The sequence below is a fragment of the Oncorhynchus keta genome, chromosome 29 (assembly GCF_023373465.1).
Source record: "Oncorhynchus keta strain PuntledgeMale-10-30-2019 chromosome 29, Oket_V2, whole genome shotgun sequence".
In the NCBI taxonomy this organism is placed as follows: Eukaryota; Metazoa; Chordata; class Actinopteri; order Salmoniformes; family Salmonidae; genus Oncorhynchus; species Oncorhynchus keta.
Genome location: NC_068449.1, coordinates 43,447,895 through 43,467,484, shown reverse-complemented (window position 1 = coordinate 43,467,484; position 19,590 = coordinate 43,447,895). Strand labels below are relative to the sequence as shown.

General features: G+C 41.5%; 1 protein-coding gene across 2 annotated transcripts; it reads left to right on the top strand.

Moving 5' to 3' along the window:
* Window positions 1–269: 269 nt before the first annotated feature.
* LOC127913648 (SLAM family member 5-like) lies at window positions 270–17,600 on the top strand. 2 transcript variants are annotated; one of them, XM_052486593.1, is made up of 6 exons: window positions 270–480; window positions 10,880–11,194; window positions 11,406–11,687; window positions 11,811–11,931; window positions 12,583–12,653; window positions 13,390–17,600. In XM_052486593.1, the coding sequence occupies exons 1-5, from the start codon at window positions 411–413 to the stop codon at window positions 12,632–12,634; spliced, it is 840 nt and encodes a 279-aa protein (XP_052342553.1). In that variant the 5' UTR covers window positions 270–410; the 3' UTR covers window positions 12,635–12,653; window positions 13,390–17,600. The 2 variants fall into 2 exon arrangements, with proteins under 2 accessions (XP_052342553.1, XP_052342552.1); XM_052486592.1 differs by having other exon boundaries at window positions 295–480; window positions 11,811–11,927.
* Window positions 17,601–19,590: the final 1,990 nt, after the last annotated feature.

Sequence of the window (19,590 nt, the reverse complement as noted above, 5' to 3'; positions counted from 1 at the left end):
GTACTCTGGTTCATCACTACGCAACAGATCTCCTAACCGCTCCCCGTCTCAAGAGCGATGAGTATTATAGTCTAATGAGCTGATGGCAATAATGGATTATATGATTTCTCACACATGCGTCTTCTCCAAGGCCTCCATCTCCACAGGGTGTTGTGATGTTGATGGTAATGTGATTACTGACAGGGTTGGCAACCAGTCTTCTCTCTCTAGTACCGGAGGGATGTTGATGAGATCAGGGTGTAATCATTAGTCCAAACAGTTGCAACTGAAACGACAGGTTCTATTGGACAAATTCAGGTCGGTCCCTCCCCCATTTCGTTTGCTTCTCTTTAGAAACGTTTGCAACAGAATACATCTGTACAACAAAAACGTCACAGTGGACACGACTGAACAGCTCGAGTTTTAGAACTATGAACCATTTGTTTGGATGGAGAAGGCTTGCCAGCCTGATGTTAATGCTGCTATATTTCATCATTGATGGTATGTTTCTTTTGTTACTGATTTGCTGTGTATGTGGGAGATAATAGATAAGTAGCCTAAACTTTACTTGTTTTAAATGTTCAATGTTTGAATTAGTAACTTTAGAAACATATTTTTGTACGCTTGTTTGTGGCTCCTGATAAGGGAGCCTAGGATACCAGCTGTAGTGCATGGAGCGCAGACCAAATGTGAATTCCCCAAATTGCATTCCCAACCCCCCTTCCCACCCTCTTATTAAATACGGTAAAATGTGTAAAGGCTAAATCATTTAAACAGTGCCACATTGAAACTTAGCCTGTCGCTAAGACTCAAAATAACATTCCTCTCTCTCTCTAGAGACGTACCCTCCTGTATCCTGTCCGAGCGTTTGATAAATATTTACACTAAGGGATAGACAACGACAGAGAGTAGGTTGTATAACTGAGCTCTTTCATGGGAAGAAAGAGGTGGAGGCTATAAAAGTTTGCAATCTCAACGCCAACTACAGAGTATGCCAATACTTTGATGCATAGACTCATTTATATGACAGATGAATGATCTTTTGGAAACAACAGGCTGACAACCTTTCATAATATCAGAGATTGAGACTGTAGCAAGTCATATGAAACTAATTTGCATGACTATTTGCATTTTTCCCCAACTGACAGAGCTCACAGGCTCACTGTGTTAAGACTCACAGTGCCCAATGACTATAGATGTGAGAATAAAATACGCACCTTTATGGTGTTGGGACTTCCCTCAACCATGTTGAATCATTGAAGGGCATGGCTTCATCCCCAAAAATGAAGAAATCCTTTCACGGATATATCAACATCTAAAAGTCATGAGGTAAAATGAACATTCCAACTCAGTGATGTACTTTATTTAAGCTACATTCGATCGGCACATTAGATTGTTCTTCTCTAAACAGGAAACGTTGGTGGTTTCCTGTGATTACGTGGTCAGTGGCTGTCTTTACCCTGAATTACAGAAATTACAGAAATTCACACATCAAAAGAAAAATACAAAATGCAAGCAGAAAGATAGAAAAACACAGTCATAAAAAATAAAGACATTCGTCAGTAAAAAGTTCCTCAATCAGCTTTCTGAATTGCCCACCAAAACATAACATTTCAGAACATTTTGAAGATTGTTCCACAAATAAGGTGCCAAAAAGCTTAAAGCTGTTTTAGCTAACTCAGTAGAGACCAAAGGAATTTCCTGGGTTACCCATCCCTGAGACCAGGTGTGGTAACTCATATGTCTGAAGTTTAGTAATGATGTTAGGTACAGTGGGACTTTTTGTAAAATAGCTTTTATAAACAAAAACATAGCAATGTATCAACCTACGTGATATCAGAGGGCCAACCAACGTTCTGGTAGAGAATGCAGTGTTGAGTGCTAAAATTGTCGGCCATAATAAAGCGCAGTGCGCTATGATAAACTGCATCTAACGACTTTAATGAAGTAGCAGCTGCGTTGAAATAGATGATGTCGCCAATAGTCTAGGACCGATAGGAACATCGGCTGAATAATCTGCTTTCTCCTATTTGTTGAGAGGCAGGACCTTTTTCTATGGAGGAGTGAATTTTTATTCTCGGCTTCTTAACGAAATCATCACGACGCTTTTTAAAAAGGCCCTTGACGTGTCATTTTGCCTGCCCCCTGTTCTAGTAATTCACTTTTGTTACTTTGACACTGTCTACATCTGGGTCTTCTCCTGAAATGTGAATTCACCTGTATTTGGGGAGTTTCTCCCTCTCTTTGCAGATCCTCTCAAGCTCTGTCAGGTTGGATGGTGAGCACTCCTGCACAGCTATTTTCAGGCCTCTCCAGAGATGTTCGATCGGGTTCAAGTCTGGGCTCTGGCTGGGCCACTCAAGGACATTCAGAGACTTGTCCCGAAGCCACTCCTGCTTTGTCTTTGCTGTGCACTTACAGTCGCTGTCCTGTTGGAAGGTGAACCTTCACCCCAGTCTGAGGTCCTGAGCCCTCTAGAGCAGGTTTTCATCAAGGATCTCTCTGTACTTTGCTCCATTCATATTTCCCTCGATCCTGACTAGTCTCCCAGTCCCTGCCGCTGAAAAACATCCCCACAGCATGATGCTGCCACCACCAAAATAGTTCAATCATGGTTTCATCAGACCAGAGAATCTTGTTTCTCATGGTCTGAGTCTTTAGGTGCCTTTTGGCAAACTCCAAGCAGGCTGTCATGTACCATTTACTGAGGAGTGGCTTCTGTCTGGCCACTCTACCATAAAGGCCTAATTGGTGGTGTGCTGCAGAGATGGCTGTTCTTTTGGAAAGTTGTCTCATCTCCACCGAGGAACTCTAGAGCTCTCTGAGTAACCATTGGGTTCTTGGTCACCTAGCTGATTCCCTTCTCCCCCGATTGCTCAGTTTGGCCATGCGGCCAGCTCTAGGAAGAGTCTTGGTGGTTCCACACTTCTTCTGTTTAAGAATGATGGAGGCCACTGTGTTCTTGGAGACTTTCAATTCTGCAGAAAAGTTTTGGTACCCTTCCCCAGATCTGTGTCTCGACATAATCCTGTCTCGGAGCTCTACAGACAATTCCTTCAACCTCATGGTTTGGTTATTGCTTTGACATGCACAATCAACTGTGGGACCTTAGACAGGTGTGTGCCTTTCCAAATCATGTCCAATCAACTGAATTTACCACAGGTGGACTCCAAGTTGTAGAAACATCTCAAGGATGATCAATGGAAACAGATGGACCTGAGCTCAATTTCGAGTCTCATAGCATAGGGTCTGAATACTTATGTAAATAAGATATTTCTGTTTATTACATTTAGTAAATGTACAAAAATTACCACAGACCTGTTTCCACTTTGTCATTATGCGGTATTGTGTGTAGATTGCTTAGGAAATAGTTTTATTTAATCAATTTTAGAATACGGGTGTAACACAACAAAATGTGGAAATAGTCAAGGGGTCTGAATACTTTCCAAAGGCACTGTACTTAGTTTAACCTGCATTCAATACTGATTTCAGGTCAATAACGTTTTTCTGTAATACAATGAAGGCAGACTGTAGTTCAGATGGAGCCTGTTCAACCGTGGGGCAATAGCATACACAACAGTATCATCAGCATACAAGTGCAGGTACATTTCTTTTACAGACAAGGCGATTTTGTTCATGTCAACAACAAAAAGTACAGGACCCAAAATCGACCCCTGCAGGACACCTTTCGTAATATCCAGGAAACATGATTTAACACCGTTAGTAGATACACGTTGAGTTTAATCTTTTAAGTAATTTTTAAAACAGCTACATGCAGCCTGGTTGAGGTCACTTGAGGACAGCCTTTGAATTAGTAGTGAGTGATCAACAGTATCAAAATCCTTTGACAGGTCAACGAAGAAGGCGGCTCAATGTTGCCCTTTTATCCACATAATTAACCAGATCATTTATAACTAGGGATGCAGCAGAGAGAGTACTATGACCTGGTCTAAAAACCGACTGATGTACATTTAGAAAACATTTCAAAGATAAGAAAGATCTTAATCAAGGATTCTAATATTTTAGCTCGGCAAGAAAGTTTAGAAGTAGGCCGATAATGATTTAGGTCACAAGGGTCACCACTTTGGTGAAGAGGGAGTACATGGGCCGCCTTCCAAACCCTGGGGATAGTACCAGATATAATCATCCAGTTAAAAATATGGGTTAATTATTCAGCAGTCAGGGGGCAGAGACCTGGAGCAAAAATAGATCAAACATATCAGCCCCAGTGGTCATTTTTACGTCTGAAGCAAGGCATCTAGCACATCACAGATAGTACATTTGCTGATATGAAAACAAAGATTCACTAGAAGATGACGTGTTAATCATCGAGTCATCTAGAGGCTGGCATAGGGGAAAGCAGTTCATTGACTTACCAGGGTTAATTAAACCACAGTTTCTCTCAAATAAAAAGCCTGCCTAGATACAATTATGATTAAAGCATCACTTTTCCCCTTCTCAGTTATGATGCCACAGTCAGACATAACTTGCTTAGACAAGGAAGAAGAGGCATTTGTACGCTTTAGTGCATTTACTGTTCTCCCAACTTTTTAAGGATCACCAGCCGATTCAGAGATAAAGCTTAAAAAGTAGCTTGATTTAGCTTCCTTAGATGATATCGTAGATATGTTTCTCAATGGTCTTGAAAATTAACAGGGTCCGTTTCCTTGCCTTGGACCAGGCCGGATTTTTCACCTGATTGAGCTCAGAAGAAAACCAAGGGTTGGATCTATCTTTCACTCTGAATTGTTTAAAAGGGGCGTGTTCATCTGCCAGAAAAAAATAAATATGGAGGATACATTTTTACAGGAGACAGTGGCTAAAATCAAGACCAGAACATGTCACGTAAAAACCCTTGAGGAGAGAACTTTTAAAAATGTATCTTCTTAACTAAACGAGGATTAGTATTTTGCTGTTTCGTATCTCCTAGACATACTATGTGAGATGATCACGTTGTCGTGGAAATGCAACACCCTGTCATGGAAATGACCACCAGGGACACCTTGAAGTCAATATGAAATGAATGATTCTTTGTTATCAGCACGGTGGAGATGTTCCAATCCACTCAATACACCAAGTACACATATCGATCAGGAACTCCAACTGGGATTTACATTCTAAAATACACACACAAGGGATCTGTAGACTCAGCGGTGACTAAATCTCTCAATGCTTAACCATTGTTTACATAGTTTACATAGCTCTCACCACAATCGGGTTGCAGTGACTGTCCCTGAGACGAGTCAATACACCAAGCCTGTAGTTTAAGAGCTAGGGCATTCTAAACTTGTCCAAAAAAAAAAAAAACTTCAATTCTCCCTCAAAGCTCTTATCCTTTAATTAACCAAGGGCCTGTCATCACTCCTGCTATTGAAATGGGTGGGAGTAGAGTATTAGCTGGCCTAGCAAAAAGACAGTGGGCCTGTGTGTTAGTATAATGCAAACAGTGTATGTTCCATCCCACCTAGAAATCATATTGACTTTCACAGGTAAGAGAGCACACACGTTGTAACAGTTTCACACCAACGCTGATAAGAATGAGATTGGGGCAAGGTTAGCCCAAGATACATTCTAGTGGCTCGCCTCTCATTTTAGGGCATCCCTCTGTCACTCCTTCTCGCCTTTCCAAATCATAATTTGAACCCAATCAATTAATGAATTATCCAACCCAAATTTAGAATCACTCGAAGAACCTCAACTTAGCACACATCGACACTTGCAGAATGTACATTTATGTTGACATACAGTATATTCATCTTATAATTCTAGCATTAACTTCTTTCGGCCCCCATTTATGGTAATGACAGACTGGTATCTCAATGCATTCTTAGTCTAAATTACTATAACATCCGCAGTGTACAGACCTCCACAATCAACCTGATATCCCAAATAAACAACTTGACAAATCTAAATCAATTACAGGCACGGTTGACGACCCCCCTCCTTCACGCCACTCATCCTCCTGGCGTGTCTTAATTTGCTTCTTCAGATAGCTTTACAATTCGTCTTCCCAATGGCACACATGTTCAAAGTGGATGGCCCTTGATAATGTCCCAATTTCAATATCTGGGGAATAATCTGATTTTCCCAGCAGACGAATCTCTCACTTGAGCCGCCATCGACCATCCTTTGCGGTCCATTATGTCCATTTTTCCGACCAGTACACCAGAAGCATGAAAGAAGTTTGGACGGGATCTCTCTACATGCTCACTCCACGTGGACTCATGTCGCATTCCTGAGAGAAAAGGCATGAGAAAAAAAGGCAGTTGATAGCCTCAACTGGCCGCTGTGTACAGGTTGCTGGCTCGGACTCAGGTTTCAGGTGGTGAAGGATCATCGTGAACGCCATTATCGCCCTTACTTCAGCCAGTTAGGGGGGGTGAGGTTCATACCGTTCTCGGCCAAATTATCCCTTCCGTGCATCTAGATACCATCTGTTGTCACCTTCGCAATCACCTCGATAGAGGACAAACCAGAACAACATTTTAGTTCAGGTCATTTCTGATTCAGGAAATCCAGATAAACTATTCACTAAATTACTAATTATTCACTGTATGACAAATTATTACTAATGCCAAAATGGATAATACAAATGTCTAAGACAAATGTCAAAGAGAATTGGCTTATACTCCCCTATCATCTTGGCAACCTCACTGCAGAGTTACAGGGTGAGGGCGATGATGGCAAATCCTTAAGGAAAAATCCCAACCATCCAGCAGACCCAATCTGGTGAGATTTGTATTGAAGCAAGACAAAAACAAATAAACCCAACAGCAGCAATACACTTCTTCATATAAAACTAGAGGTGGGGAAAACTTCAATCAACACCATAGTGCCCTCAAAGCTCATCACTATGCTAAAGACCCTGGGACTAAACACCTCCCTCTGCAACTGGATCCTGGACTTCCTGACAGGCTGCCCCCAGGTGATAAGGGTAGGTAACAACACATCTGCCACACTGATCCTCAACACTGGGGCCCCTCAGGAGTGCATGCTCAGTCCCCTCCTGCACTCCCTGTTACCCATGACTGCATGGCCAGGCACAACTCCAACACCATCATTAAGTTTGCCAATGACACAACAGTGGTAGGCCTGATCACCGACAACAATGAGACAGCCTATAGGGAGGAGGTCAGAGACCAGGCAGTGTGGTCCCAGGATAACAACCTCTCCCTCATCGTAAGCAAGACAAAGGAGATGATTGTGGACTACAGGAAAAGGAGGACCAAGCATGCCCCCATTCTCATCGACGGGGCTGTAGTGGAGCAGGTTGAGATGCTCAGTCTCCGAACGCAAGGCACTACAGAGGGTAGTGCATATGGCCCAGTACATCACTGGGGCCAAGCTTTCTGCCATCCAGGACCTCTATACCAGGCAGTGTCAGAGGAAGGCGCTAAAAATTCAGCCACCCTAGTCATAGACTAGGGCAAGCAGTACCGAAGTAGTACCGAAGTGCCAAGCAGTACCGAAGTGCCAAGTCTAGGTCCAAAAGGCTTCTTAACAGCTTCTTGCTACATGCCATAAGATTCCTGACACCCCCCCCCCAACCCCCCCCTATTTTACACTGCAGCTACTCTCTGTTTATTATCTATGCATAGTCACTTTACCTGTACTTACATGTACATATTACCTAAATTATCTTGACAAACCTGTGCCCCGCACATTGACTCTGTACTGGTGCCCCCTCTATAAAATCTTGCTACTGCATTTTATTGTTGCTCTTCAATTATTTACTATTTTTCTATTTTTCTATTTTCTTTTTTTCTTCGGGTTTATTTTAGTAAATACTTTGTTACTTAATTTTTTTAATAGCTTATGGTTTATTCGCCGTTAGTCAGCACCTCTACATAAAATAATTGTCTCTGGGTGTGCGCCAGCTCATGTTTTTTATTCAAGTAAATACTTTCTTAACATTTATGTTTCTTAAAACTGCATTGTTGATTAAGGGCTTGTAAGTCAGCATTTCACTTCAAGGCCTACACCTGTTGTTTTCGGCGCATGTGACAAAGAAAATGTGATTTGTTTCGGTAGGGGCTGGAGATGTCCGTGTCTGGATCAGCTGAGATGAGATTGGCATCCTCTCTCTCCTTGACTGCTGGGAGGTTGGTGAGGCAGGGTAGGGTGTGGCAGGCTGGGAGGTTGGCAGGTCAAAGTGGACCGTGTAAAATATAAAAACAATGTTGTAGAAAAATAATGTAGTTACACTCCTGGGCCTACCCACCCAAGCAAAATAGCCTTCCTTTTCCCAGTGTAATTTCACTTTCACTTTTAGAAATCCAAAGACCCCGATCAGGTCTACACTGATCTGACAATTGTAAGAATTATAAGAGTCACGAGTAGACCTTTAGCGTTACTGACAACTATTCTGTTCGCTGCAGTGAAAAGTATTCATTTCAGTGCAACCATATTTTACCACATAGGCCTGCATGTGAGGCAGGACTCTTGTATGCAGGGAAGACTGTGTGGGGCTGCTTCTCAGTGTGGTCAAACCACTAACATGACAGAAAAAGGCCGAACGCACAATGTGACAGACTGAGGAAACGAGTCTGTGTTCACAAGCAGAGACACGGTCACATATTAATATGATTTGAACTTACAGCTGCAGGAGGATGACTGCCCGCTGGCCCCTGGTCTTCTTCCATAACATCATTGATGTGTCCTCATACAATGCCTTCGTGATATGGAACAAGATCAACCCTACCTGGATGGCTGATAAGCGGAACAAGAGGAGGGTGTTCCTGGAGCAGCTGGGAAAGGCACTTGTAACCCCACACATTCAAAGAAGGGAGCGCCTCCCCCGCACAGCAGCCTCTGCAGCGCTTGTGAAAGCTGTTCAGGGGGCTGAATATTGTCCTGATCCGCCTGAGGCTGCAGCTGGGGCAGGCAAGAGGAGGAAATGCCAAATTCTGCCCCCCCCCCCCAAAAAAAAAGGACTGTAAAACAAATACTATGTGCTACACATGTTAGAAATACATCTGCAAAGTGATGTAAATTGATTGATTTATGTTCTTCAAGTTTTTGTTTTGCATTTATCTTATTTTGTTCATATTTATTGTTGTTGTTTATACACCTTGTGGGTGGGGGCAATGGTTTAAAAATATGGGAGTAGACTAGTATTTTGTACTTGAATTCCTCATTGTACAGTATGTAAGAATATATAATTTTGTTGCCAAAAAAGTTCAAGACTGTTATTGTTTCTCTTCAATATAATGCTTTCAAAACTACTTTCTGCATGTTTCTGCTACTATCTTAGGCTATACATGTGCTGTCTCTTGCTAGAAAAAATATGTTTACACCTATGCAGTACCTTTAGCAATAATAATAATAACAAACCTCTACTTTAGTAAGGAAAACAACTATGACAGGTGTTTTGTAATAAAAACGAGCCGTGTCAGCTGATTTAAATGCATTATTTCTACATTGTGAAGAGGGAAAACTCAGATATTTACAAAGTGTGTCATGAATGACAGGTTGTTTCTTCATGCAAAATAGATTTAGGGTTTAAAATTCAATTAAGCTGCTTTATTTTAGGGGTTTAGTGAAGGCGTACTCTTATGACAAGGGGAGTATACAGAATGTTAAGACTACACAAGGGTTAATTAGGCAGTTTTTTTTGGGGGGGGGGTCTGTACTTTACTTTAATATTTATCTTTTTGACAACTTTTACTTTTACTTTTACTCCACTACATTCCTAAAGAAAATAATTTACTTTTTACTCCATACATTTCACTGGCACCCAAAAGTACTCATTACATTTTGAATGCTTAGCATGACAAAAAAAAATGTCCAATTCACACACTTATTAAGAGAAAATGTCTGGACATCCCTACTGCCTCTGATCTGGCGGACTCACTAAACACAAATGTTTAGTTTGTAAATTATGTGTGAGTGTTGGAGTTTGCCCCTAGCTATCCGTACATTTAAAAAAACAAGACAATCTGATTTGAAATGACTTCTACTTTTACTTTTGATACTTAAGTATATTTAAAACCAAGTACTTTTAGACTTTTACTCTAGTTGTATTTCGCTGGGTGACTTTCATTTTTAATGAAGGTATCTTTACTTTTACTCACGTATGACAATTGGGTACTTTTCCCACCACTGATTATTGATATACATTACTTCTGTTTAGAAGAAAATTACATTTGAGTAATTTAGCAGACACTTTTCAACAGTCAACAGCTGCTTATAATCAGAATATTTTTGCAGTGTCCATATGTACAGAATTCCTCCCTCTTCCCTACTGCTAGTAGGACAACCATCATGCCCCTCATCTCTTTTTCTGTGTTGTCAACACAAAGCCTTGTTTCAACAAATAACACATACGCTAACGCCTACATTAGTCCTCTGTCATGTTGCAATGTTCCTCTGACCCTGAAATTCAAAGAATTGCAATCTAGGCTATTTTAGAGGCTGCTGTGGAAAATTATGTTAGGTGGTAATGAAATATCTCTGTAAAGTCGTGTGCTTTTTCAGTGATATCCTTGACTTTTATTTTGGAGAAAAAACAAACAAAGTCAATTGGGGAAGAACTTCCCTCACTCAGAGAATCCATTTCCATGTGAACTTAATTTCTGACAAAATATTAAACTACTAGTCCTAACAATTATTTCCTGACCCCAACCATCACATTAGGCCTGTAAATAACTAAGAAGGACTGTGATACTCAAGTCAGTAGTGTCATTCCAGGCTACTACATTGTGGCAAAAAAAATGTACTAATGATTGTATGTCATTGTCATCTTCAGTGCAGTCTGGCATCAGATCACTATATCATATGGATACAGTTACTGACATGTTAAACACTTATCCAGGTGTTGTGAGATTTAGTGTGTGACTCTTTTACAGCCCCCCCTGGAATGCAGTCGTTGTGTTGATATTGAGTCTCTCTCTGTCCACAGTACTCTGTGCTTCCCAACCAACAGTCCAGTCTGAGACTCAGCGGGTGAATGGCATCGTGGGACAGTCTTTCTCTTTTCCAGAGAGGGTGATCAAGTCTGGCAATTTACTTTACGGAGACCTTGGCAGTATTGCAAATGTGTACCCTGGTAAAGAAGGCAAAATCACCCTTGAGAAGAGATTTGAAAATCGTATCCACTTGAACAGTGTTACAAGATACTTCACTCTGTCAGACCTTAAGGTAGACGATGCTGGGGTTTATGCTGTGGAGAATACAGATGGAGGGGGAAAAAACAAATTTGAGCTCACTGTATACAGTAAGTGTGTGTGTGTGTGTGTGTGTGTGTGTGTGTGTGTGTGTGTGTGTGTGTGTGTGTGTGTGTGTGTGTGTGTGTGTGTGTGTGTGTGTGTGTGTGTGTGTGTGTGTGTGTGTGTGTGTGTGCGTGTGCGTGCGTGCGTGTGTGCTGTATATTACAAAAACATTAGATATAGGTTCCATTTCCAATTTATTCCAAATGTTTCTTCCAGATGTTGTTCCCAAACCTCAGGTGACAGAATGTGACAGCAGCTCCTGTCGTGTGGTGTGTTCTGTGGACAACGAAAAAGAGGTGACCTTGACCTTGTACAGGGGAGAGGACATACTAAACCAGACCAGCAGTCCTGATCTCACCACCGATCTGTCTCTCCGTTTGGAGGTAGAGGGAAAGAACTACAACCCCACCTACAGCTGTGTGGCTGCTAACCCTATCAGTAATGAGACAGTTCCTGTCCCAAAATGTTGCAGCAAAGATGGTCATCCCAAGGAGACAGGTAAGAGCCATTTTGAATTAAAGTCATCCAGAAAAGAGCAATTACCAAGTAAAAGTGAAGTGTCGTTGAGCTCATTCAAAACATATTTTACTAAAAATAATTTCCTTGTGTCATTTATTTCAGACCGTGATGAGAGGGGTCGGGGTATTCTTATCATTGCTGTATTCTGCGTTTTGGTTGCCTTGGGGCTGGTTGGACTTGCAATCTATCTAAGGAAGAGAAGAAATGGACAACCAAAAGGCAGGTATTTATCTTTTACAGGTGTGAGGTCACCCCCCAAAGTGCTTAGCCTTTTTTCATGTATTTTTTTATTATTCTTTTTTAAAATCAAGGGTAGTGTTTTGGAAAAGGTATGAAATGTTTGCTTGAACACAGGATGCAGGTCAAATAAAGTGGCACATCTTCCACACTTCCTCTGCTTGTCCCGACAGTGTCATTATTCCAGACAGTTTCTCTAAATATTGACAAAACAGAAGGCACACACACACACACACACACACACACACACACACACACACACACACACACACACACACACACACACACACACGCACACAAACACACGCGCTTCCACACACACACACACACACACACACACACACACACACACACACACACACACACACACACACACACGCAAACACACGCGCTTCCACACACACACACCCATAGTAGACGGGTACCCATAGTAGACCGGTACCCATAGTAGACGGGTACCCATAGTAGACCGGTACCCATAGTAGACCGGTACCCATAGTAGACCGGTACCCATAGTACCAAATGAGTCCTGAGTTTTTACAGAACCTGTCCTGGGCAGTGAGCATCTATATGTCTCTGTCAGTTAGTCACTCCTCACCTTAGGCCAATATTAACTTTCCTTTATTTCTCTTCATAGATTCATCTCAAAAAGTGCAAGTGGACATAGTGTATGCAGCGATAACTCCTAAAAAACAAGCAGATAATCAGGTTAGTAAAAAAAAAATTGCTACAGGCTGAGAGACAAGACAGCAGCATTTGCAGCCCTCGTGGCGACAGCTGTAGGCTTTACCTCTGCGCCAAGGGATTAATGTGGTGTTGAGATGCACAGACCACATGAGCGTGATACGCAGCCTGAAGTCATTGCAACCTGTTTTGCCCTTATGATATGGTTGGGTTGCACAATGAGAAGCCACACAGCACAAATGGAATATAGTAATGACTTTGATCTTCACATAGTCTTTGTCAGTATTTGAAAAGTCTGTGGGCTTTTAAAGCTCGGCCTCGTGGTTCCTCCCGCTAGCTTTAGGAATGGTCCTAGGTGTGTTGTGGTGACTGTTGAGTTACTTACTGCAGAACAAACAGGATAGACAAGAGAGCATGTCCTGTTTCTAATAAAGCATAAGATAATTTTTTCGGTTTGTTACTTTCCTACCCCTTTAATCTCCCCTCTCTCTGTCCTGTCCTTCTCCCTCCCTCCCTCCCTCCCTCCCTCCCTCCCTCCCTCCCTCCCTCCCTCCCTCCCTCCCTCCCTCCCTCCCTCCCTCCCTCCCTCCCTCCCCCACTCCCTACACCTACTTCCCTCCCACTCCCTTTCCCTGTCTTTCCCTGTCCCTCCATCCCTCCCACTCCCTCCCATACCTCCCTCCTACTCCCTCCCTCCCACTCCCTTTCTCTGTCCCTCTCCGTCCTTCCCTCCCCTACCTCCCTCCCTCTCCCTGCCTAGGAGGAGCAAACAGGTGTACCAGAACTGGATTTACTTAGAGACAAACCAAAACTGACATCAGTTTATGATACACTACAATCACATCGCATGGCTGCCAGCGGGGATGTTGACACAGCATGAAGGAGGGAAACGGGAAGTCACTGAGAAACCGACATGATAATTCACATCCTGGAGAGGACGGCATATCATGAAGGGGATGATGAAACAAACTGAAAGTATAAAACTATTCGCCCAGAAAACCTTTTAGAGGCACAGTTGTTATGGAAGAAAATTCCCCTGAAACTTTTGCACTGATGTTATATTTTCAGGCTTTCTTTGTAGGTCATTCTCACAGACCTTCTGCCAAACAGGGGTCTTGATGACATCCACTGGTACGGACCAATTCAATAACTACGCATTGAGTTAGTAGCAGGATCTGTATAATCCTTCTTTTCAAGTGCCTTTTGTCCCAAATCCCAATTTATAGGTTAAAACAAATGGAACCTGTCTTTTAATCCAATTCCCTAGTGTGTTTGCTATGCTACTGCTGGGCCAAAGCTTCTTTTCAGTACTGACTGTTCTGTTTAAATGTAGGTCCCTCCCCTGTATCTTTTTACAGCTGGTAATTGTTTCGCTTGCCAGAGGATAGCAGCTGTGTACATATTATAAAAAGAGCAGGCGTTTGAGATAAAGACACCTACTTCTTAGAAGCAATGGCTGTTAGGCTGCTTTAAAGAAACAAAAGTTCCATAGATGTATTTTTTCCTTTCACCATGTATGTTGTATTGAAACATTTCTGAGGGTCGATTTGCCGTTTGATCTTCAGCGACATTTTCCTCTTCATAGCGTTTTTCACAAGATGGAGGTCTGGGCTAAATTGTAACTCTTAATTAGCTCATTTAGTTTATTATGATGGACCATCTATTGGTTATCCTGATTTAGGTGTTTTTAAAATGTTTTTATTTAACCTTTATTTAACTAGGCAAGTCAGTTAAGAACACATTCTAATTTACAATGACGGCCTACCAAAAGGCAAAAAGCCTCCTGCGGGGACGGGGCCTGGGATTCAGAATAAAAATATCGGACAAAACACACATCATGACAAGTGAGAAACAACACCACTACATAAAGAGAGACCTAAGACGACAACATAGCATGGCAGCATCACATGACAACACAACATGGTAGCAACACCACATGACAACAACGTGGCAGCAGCACAACATGCTAGCAGCACAAAACATGCTACCAATATTATTGGGCACAGACAGCAGCACAAAAGCAAGAAGGTAGAGACAAAAATACATCACACAAAGCAGCCACAACTGTCAGTAAGAGTGTCCATGATTGAATCTTTGAATGAAGAGATAAAACTGCCCAGTTTGAGTGTTTTTGCAGCTCGTTCCAGTCGCTAGCTGCAGCGAACTGAAAAGTGATGGGGATGTGTGTGCTTTGGGGACCTTTAACAGAATGTGACTGGCAGAATGGGTGGTATGTGGAGGATGAGGGCTGCAGTAGGTATCTCAGATTGGGGGAAGTGAGGCCTAAGAGGGTTTTATAAATAAGCATCAACCAGTGGGTCATGGGTATACAGAGATGACCGGTTTACAGAGGAGTATAGTGCAGGGATGTGTCCTATAAGGAGCATTGGTGGTAAATCTGATGGCCGGTGGTAAAACACATCTAGCCGCTCGAGAGCACCCTTACCTGCCGATCTATAAATTAAGTCTCTGTAATCTAGCATGGGTAGGATGGTCATCTTAATCAGGGTTAGTTTGGCAGCTGGGGTGAAAGAGGAGTGATTAGAGGAAACCAACCTCAACTTCTTTGGTATCTAACACTAACCCTAACCCAATACAACTTGTCGTTTTGCTGTGTTTTGGGGGAAGAACATTGTTTGCATCAATTCCATCAGCTAGCTAACCTTTTTACGACCAGCACTGTCCAGAGCTTGGGGAAGGGCAGGTGGGCGAGACAACTTTGCCAGCATCAAAGCGATATGTATCGATTAATCGTTGTGACATATTAAATACGAGTGATAGTGTAATCAATGTGTAATAACTACGTTATGGAACGCGCTCAATTATTATGTGACGTGCAGTCATATTCAGGTCCCGATTGGTCAACAAGCTTATTTGACACGTCAAATAGTGTTATTTGACGTGTATCTTTTTTGACACGTAAAGACCCAAACGGCGTTCCATAGAGAAAGCTTGTTGGACACTAAGAAAACTTTGGTGTAGAGCGTTTAACACAAAATCCGGGGAGGGGCCAGCTGAGTAAAATACTGTATCATCTGCATATAAATGGATGAGAGGGCTTTCTCCTGCCTGAGCTATGTTGTTGATGTAAATTGAGAAGAGCGTGGGGCCTAGGATCGAGCCTTGGGGTACTCCCTTGGTGACAGGCAGTGGCTGAGACAGCAGATGTTTTGACTTTCTTTATACACTGCACTCTTTGAGAGAGGTAGTTAGTAAACCAGGCCAAAGACCCCCTCAGAGACACGAATACTCCTTAACCGGCCCACAAGAATGGAATGTTCTACAGTACCAAAAGCTTTGGCCCAGTCAATAAAAATAGCAGCACAACATATGTAGCACATCATCCCTTCAAAATACAATCACTCCCTCCTGCAGACTCCTGCTGCAACTCCTGCAGACACCATACACTCTCCTTCTATCAGAGCATTTTGTGGTCCACCTACATTAGTGCAACCTTTGTATGGATCACTGTCACCCAAAAATATTAAATCTGTCGATACCATAGTGAGTTGTTGCACTGTAGGCCATTTCAATTTTATGCCACTCAATTTCTGAGTAGTTACTGAGACTGAATATGAAGATATAATTCACTTTTCACTATTTTAAAATAACCTTGTGACTTGTTGTAAACATGTAAACATAAACATGTTGTACTGAGCTTCAATATATTAAGTCAAAGGCTTTCCTTTACATTTCCTGATGTTTAACAGTCATCAATACATCTATAACCATGCTTGCTATTTATACATGTTTTATGTACCCTATCACAACGTGAGAATAGATTCTCCATTTATGTTTTTGTTGTAATTTAGATCTTTATAAACAAAGTATGTGTTGCTTCAGAATACCTGTGTAGACTGCCATTCCTTGAAGCCAAAGCTGTCTATGAGTTTGAGAGGGGAAACATTTCTCCGCAGACATTTCTCCAGAAACACAACTTCAGATTGTGGTTTTAATGTAGCCTACTTCTAGGGTCAAATAGGAGGGATCACTGTAGCTATTTGGTGGATTCTCTATTTTAGAGAATTTAAGTGTGTTTGACCTTTTGTCATGTCACTTTGCATGCCAGGCAGCTGTACATTTGTAAACGATAATGACTGGTAACAGTGATTTACTCATTTGTATTTAAAAATCCTATACAATTTCAAGCATTTTTTTTTTGGCCTTTTCCTCCTTTTCCTCCAATCCTTTCCCCCCATCTAGTGGTTGAACATTTTTATATTTCAGTATACTGTACATATTGCACAAAGTGTTGTTCTGAGACAGCGTACTGTAAATTGTGTAAGTGTAGCTTAAATCATGTGCAACCAAAATGTAATCTAACCTTTCTATGCTTTGGACTGTGATCCCGCATGTTTGTGCCATTTGTGGCATTTATTGTAACGTTATTGTGAGTAACAATTAAAACAGTTGTGTCATGACGTTGCCCTCTTTGGGTACAGCAAGCCCATCCCCCTCTCCCTGCCTCCCCCTGCCTCCTTCAACTAGGCTGCTGTGGTCAGAGAGAGGTCGTAAATTCCTGAGAAGACCCTGCCTCGTGGCCACACAGTATAAGAGACAGAGTGATTTTTCATAGAGAACAAAGGAATTTCTTCCACCTCACAGAAGTCCGAACAAATGTCATGTTCTGGACAAGGTATAAAAGATCGGTGAAGAATCCAGCTACGAACTGGTCCGTTTGTCACAACTTGGGGAAGCTCATGGGAGACGGTGTGGCCACATTGCCATAACACTGTTTATATAACAGCCTCAGATATTAGGCTTACATCTAATTGTTGTATAAGATGAATGAGTGAGTATGATACTGTTTGTAAAATTGTGTGATGTAATTTTGGACTGTTTAATGAAGGAAACTTCAATTCCCTTTTGAGTTTAACTAAATCAGAGGACCGCCCCTGAGTCCAGTTAGGGCCAGGCATCCTGGGACAGCCCTTTTCTGCAATTCCCAATAAAACCCAACATAGAGATAGACAGAGGACTCTTCTTTGTATCTGTGCCATTATAGAATCTGTAACAGCATGGGTAGCCTCATTGAAGCTATTTCCATTTGAAATTAGCCAGTCTTCTTCTTCATTAGCTGATTAGTCCCATCTCATAAGAATCCCCACCCAGTTGACTACCTTAAAATGGTTGAACCCCTCAATGGTATTGGCCACGCTAAAACAACATATATCCAAGATGAGTCCTCTATCTACCTCTATGACAACAAGCACAACTCTGATATAAAGTCGTTTATTGTTGTTGCCAAAATGCCATGTGCATTCATAACCTAACCATTACAAAACTTCTATTAGATCAAATAAGTCGCATATAGCAAATTAGTAAATACAGTTTTGTTGACCAAATTCAAAACTCATTGACCTCAACACAAAATGTTCTCACTTCGTGGGCTTATTTTCGTGGACAGATTTTGTGGGTGGAGTAAACCTCTTGTTTTGTCTCTTCCTCTCTGGAGCAATTAAATCAATTTCAATGAATCAGACAGGTCACTCTTCCAGATACCAAAGAATATATCACTTTTCTCTGGAAAAAATGTCACATACCCTTTTAACCGTAGTGCTTAGAATAGCCAATTAATTATACTTCCACCAAATTTGTTTGGCTTCTTTTTGAAGACCTCAGGCCAGGGTCAACTTGTGGGTTAAACTAATGTATTCATGTAACTTTTTCAGGGAGCATTTTTCCAATATTGAATGAAATATCAGTGATGAATTAAATATAATAACTTTTAATATTTGCCTGCAGGCTTTGTAATTTTAAGAGTTTGTCATGAAAATCTATTGTTTCAACAATATTTTATATGCTTGTACTGTATATAACGGCATGTTTGATGTTTTATGTAGAAGTATATTTGTATAGACTACTACACCTAATATGTACAAACTACTACACCTAATAATAATACAACACCCGTTCTGCCAGTCACCTTCTGTTAAAGGTCCACAAAGCACACACATCTCTGGATCGCTCCTCTTTTCAGTTCGCTGCAGCTAGCGACTGGAACGAGCTACAAACAAACACTCAAACTGGACAGTTTTATCTCCATCTCTTCATTCAAAGACTCAATCATGGACACTCTTACTGACAGTTGTGGCTACTTGTGGCGTAATCGACTATTGTCTCTGCCTTCTTGCCTTTGTGCTGTTGTCTGTGCCCAATAATGTTTGTACCATGTTGTGCTGCTGCCATGTGTTGCGACCATGCTGTATTGTCATGTGTTGCTGCCATACTATGTTGTCATCTTAGGTCTCTCTTGATGTAGTGTTGTGGTGTCTTTCTTGTCGTGATGTGTGTTTTGCCCTATATTTCTATTTTTAATCCCTGCCTCAGTCCCCACAGGAGGCCTTTTGCCCTTTGGTAGGCCGTCATTGCAAATTAGAATTTGTTCTTAACTGACTTGCCTAGTTAAATAAAAAAAATAAAAAAATATATGATAATAATAATAATATAGAATAGTAGAGGCATTTTAATTTAACTGAATTAAATTATATTTCCAATAAATTCCTTATCCTGTTTACTACTTCGATTCGAATTCAATTCAAATTCAATAATTTATTTGGAATTTGAAGCATTCTCAATTCAATTCTGAATTGAGCCCAACCCTGTTTGCTATTGAAGATTGACAGTATTATTATTTTTTTAAACTGATATTCCCGTTCAAGTCAGCGTTGTCTGATAGGTGTGTGGCCCTCCAAACATCTTTGAGGTACCATTTGAAAGTTGAACCTTCTATTGTATTCCCATTTTAGTACATTTAACAGCCAAAACATGACTCCCACCCTGTATTCAAGAGCATGCTGAATTGAGCAAAACCCTGCTGTGAATCTCTTCTGGGAAGAAATCACAAGTGTACCGTACAGATTGTGACATTAGCCTGGCTCAGACTGGAATGGCGGATTCTGGCCAAAAGGGGGAGACCCTGCCACACACCGAGGGAGAACGTACAACCCTTACTCAGAGG

What these genes read in the sequence shown, in the direction of transcription:
- LOC127913648 (XM_052486592.1), top strand. Translation starts at nt 411, where the DNA reads ATGAACCATTTGTTTGGATGGAGAAGGCTTGCCAGCCTGATGTTAATG. An exon ending in ATTTGAGCTCACTGTATACA is followed by an intron (nt 11,195 to 11,405) that starts GTAAGTGTGTGT and finishes TGTTTCTTCCAG; the next exon opens with ATGTTGTTCCCAAACCTCAG. An exon ending in TGGTCATCCCAAGGAGACAG is followed by an intron (nt 11,688 to 11,810) that starts GTAAGAGCCATT and finishes CATTTATTTCAG; the next exon opens with ACCGTGATGAGAGGGGTCGG.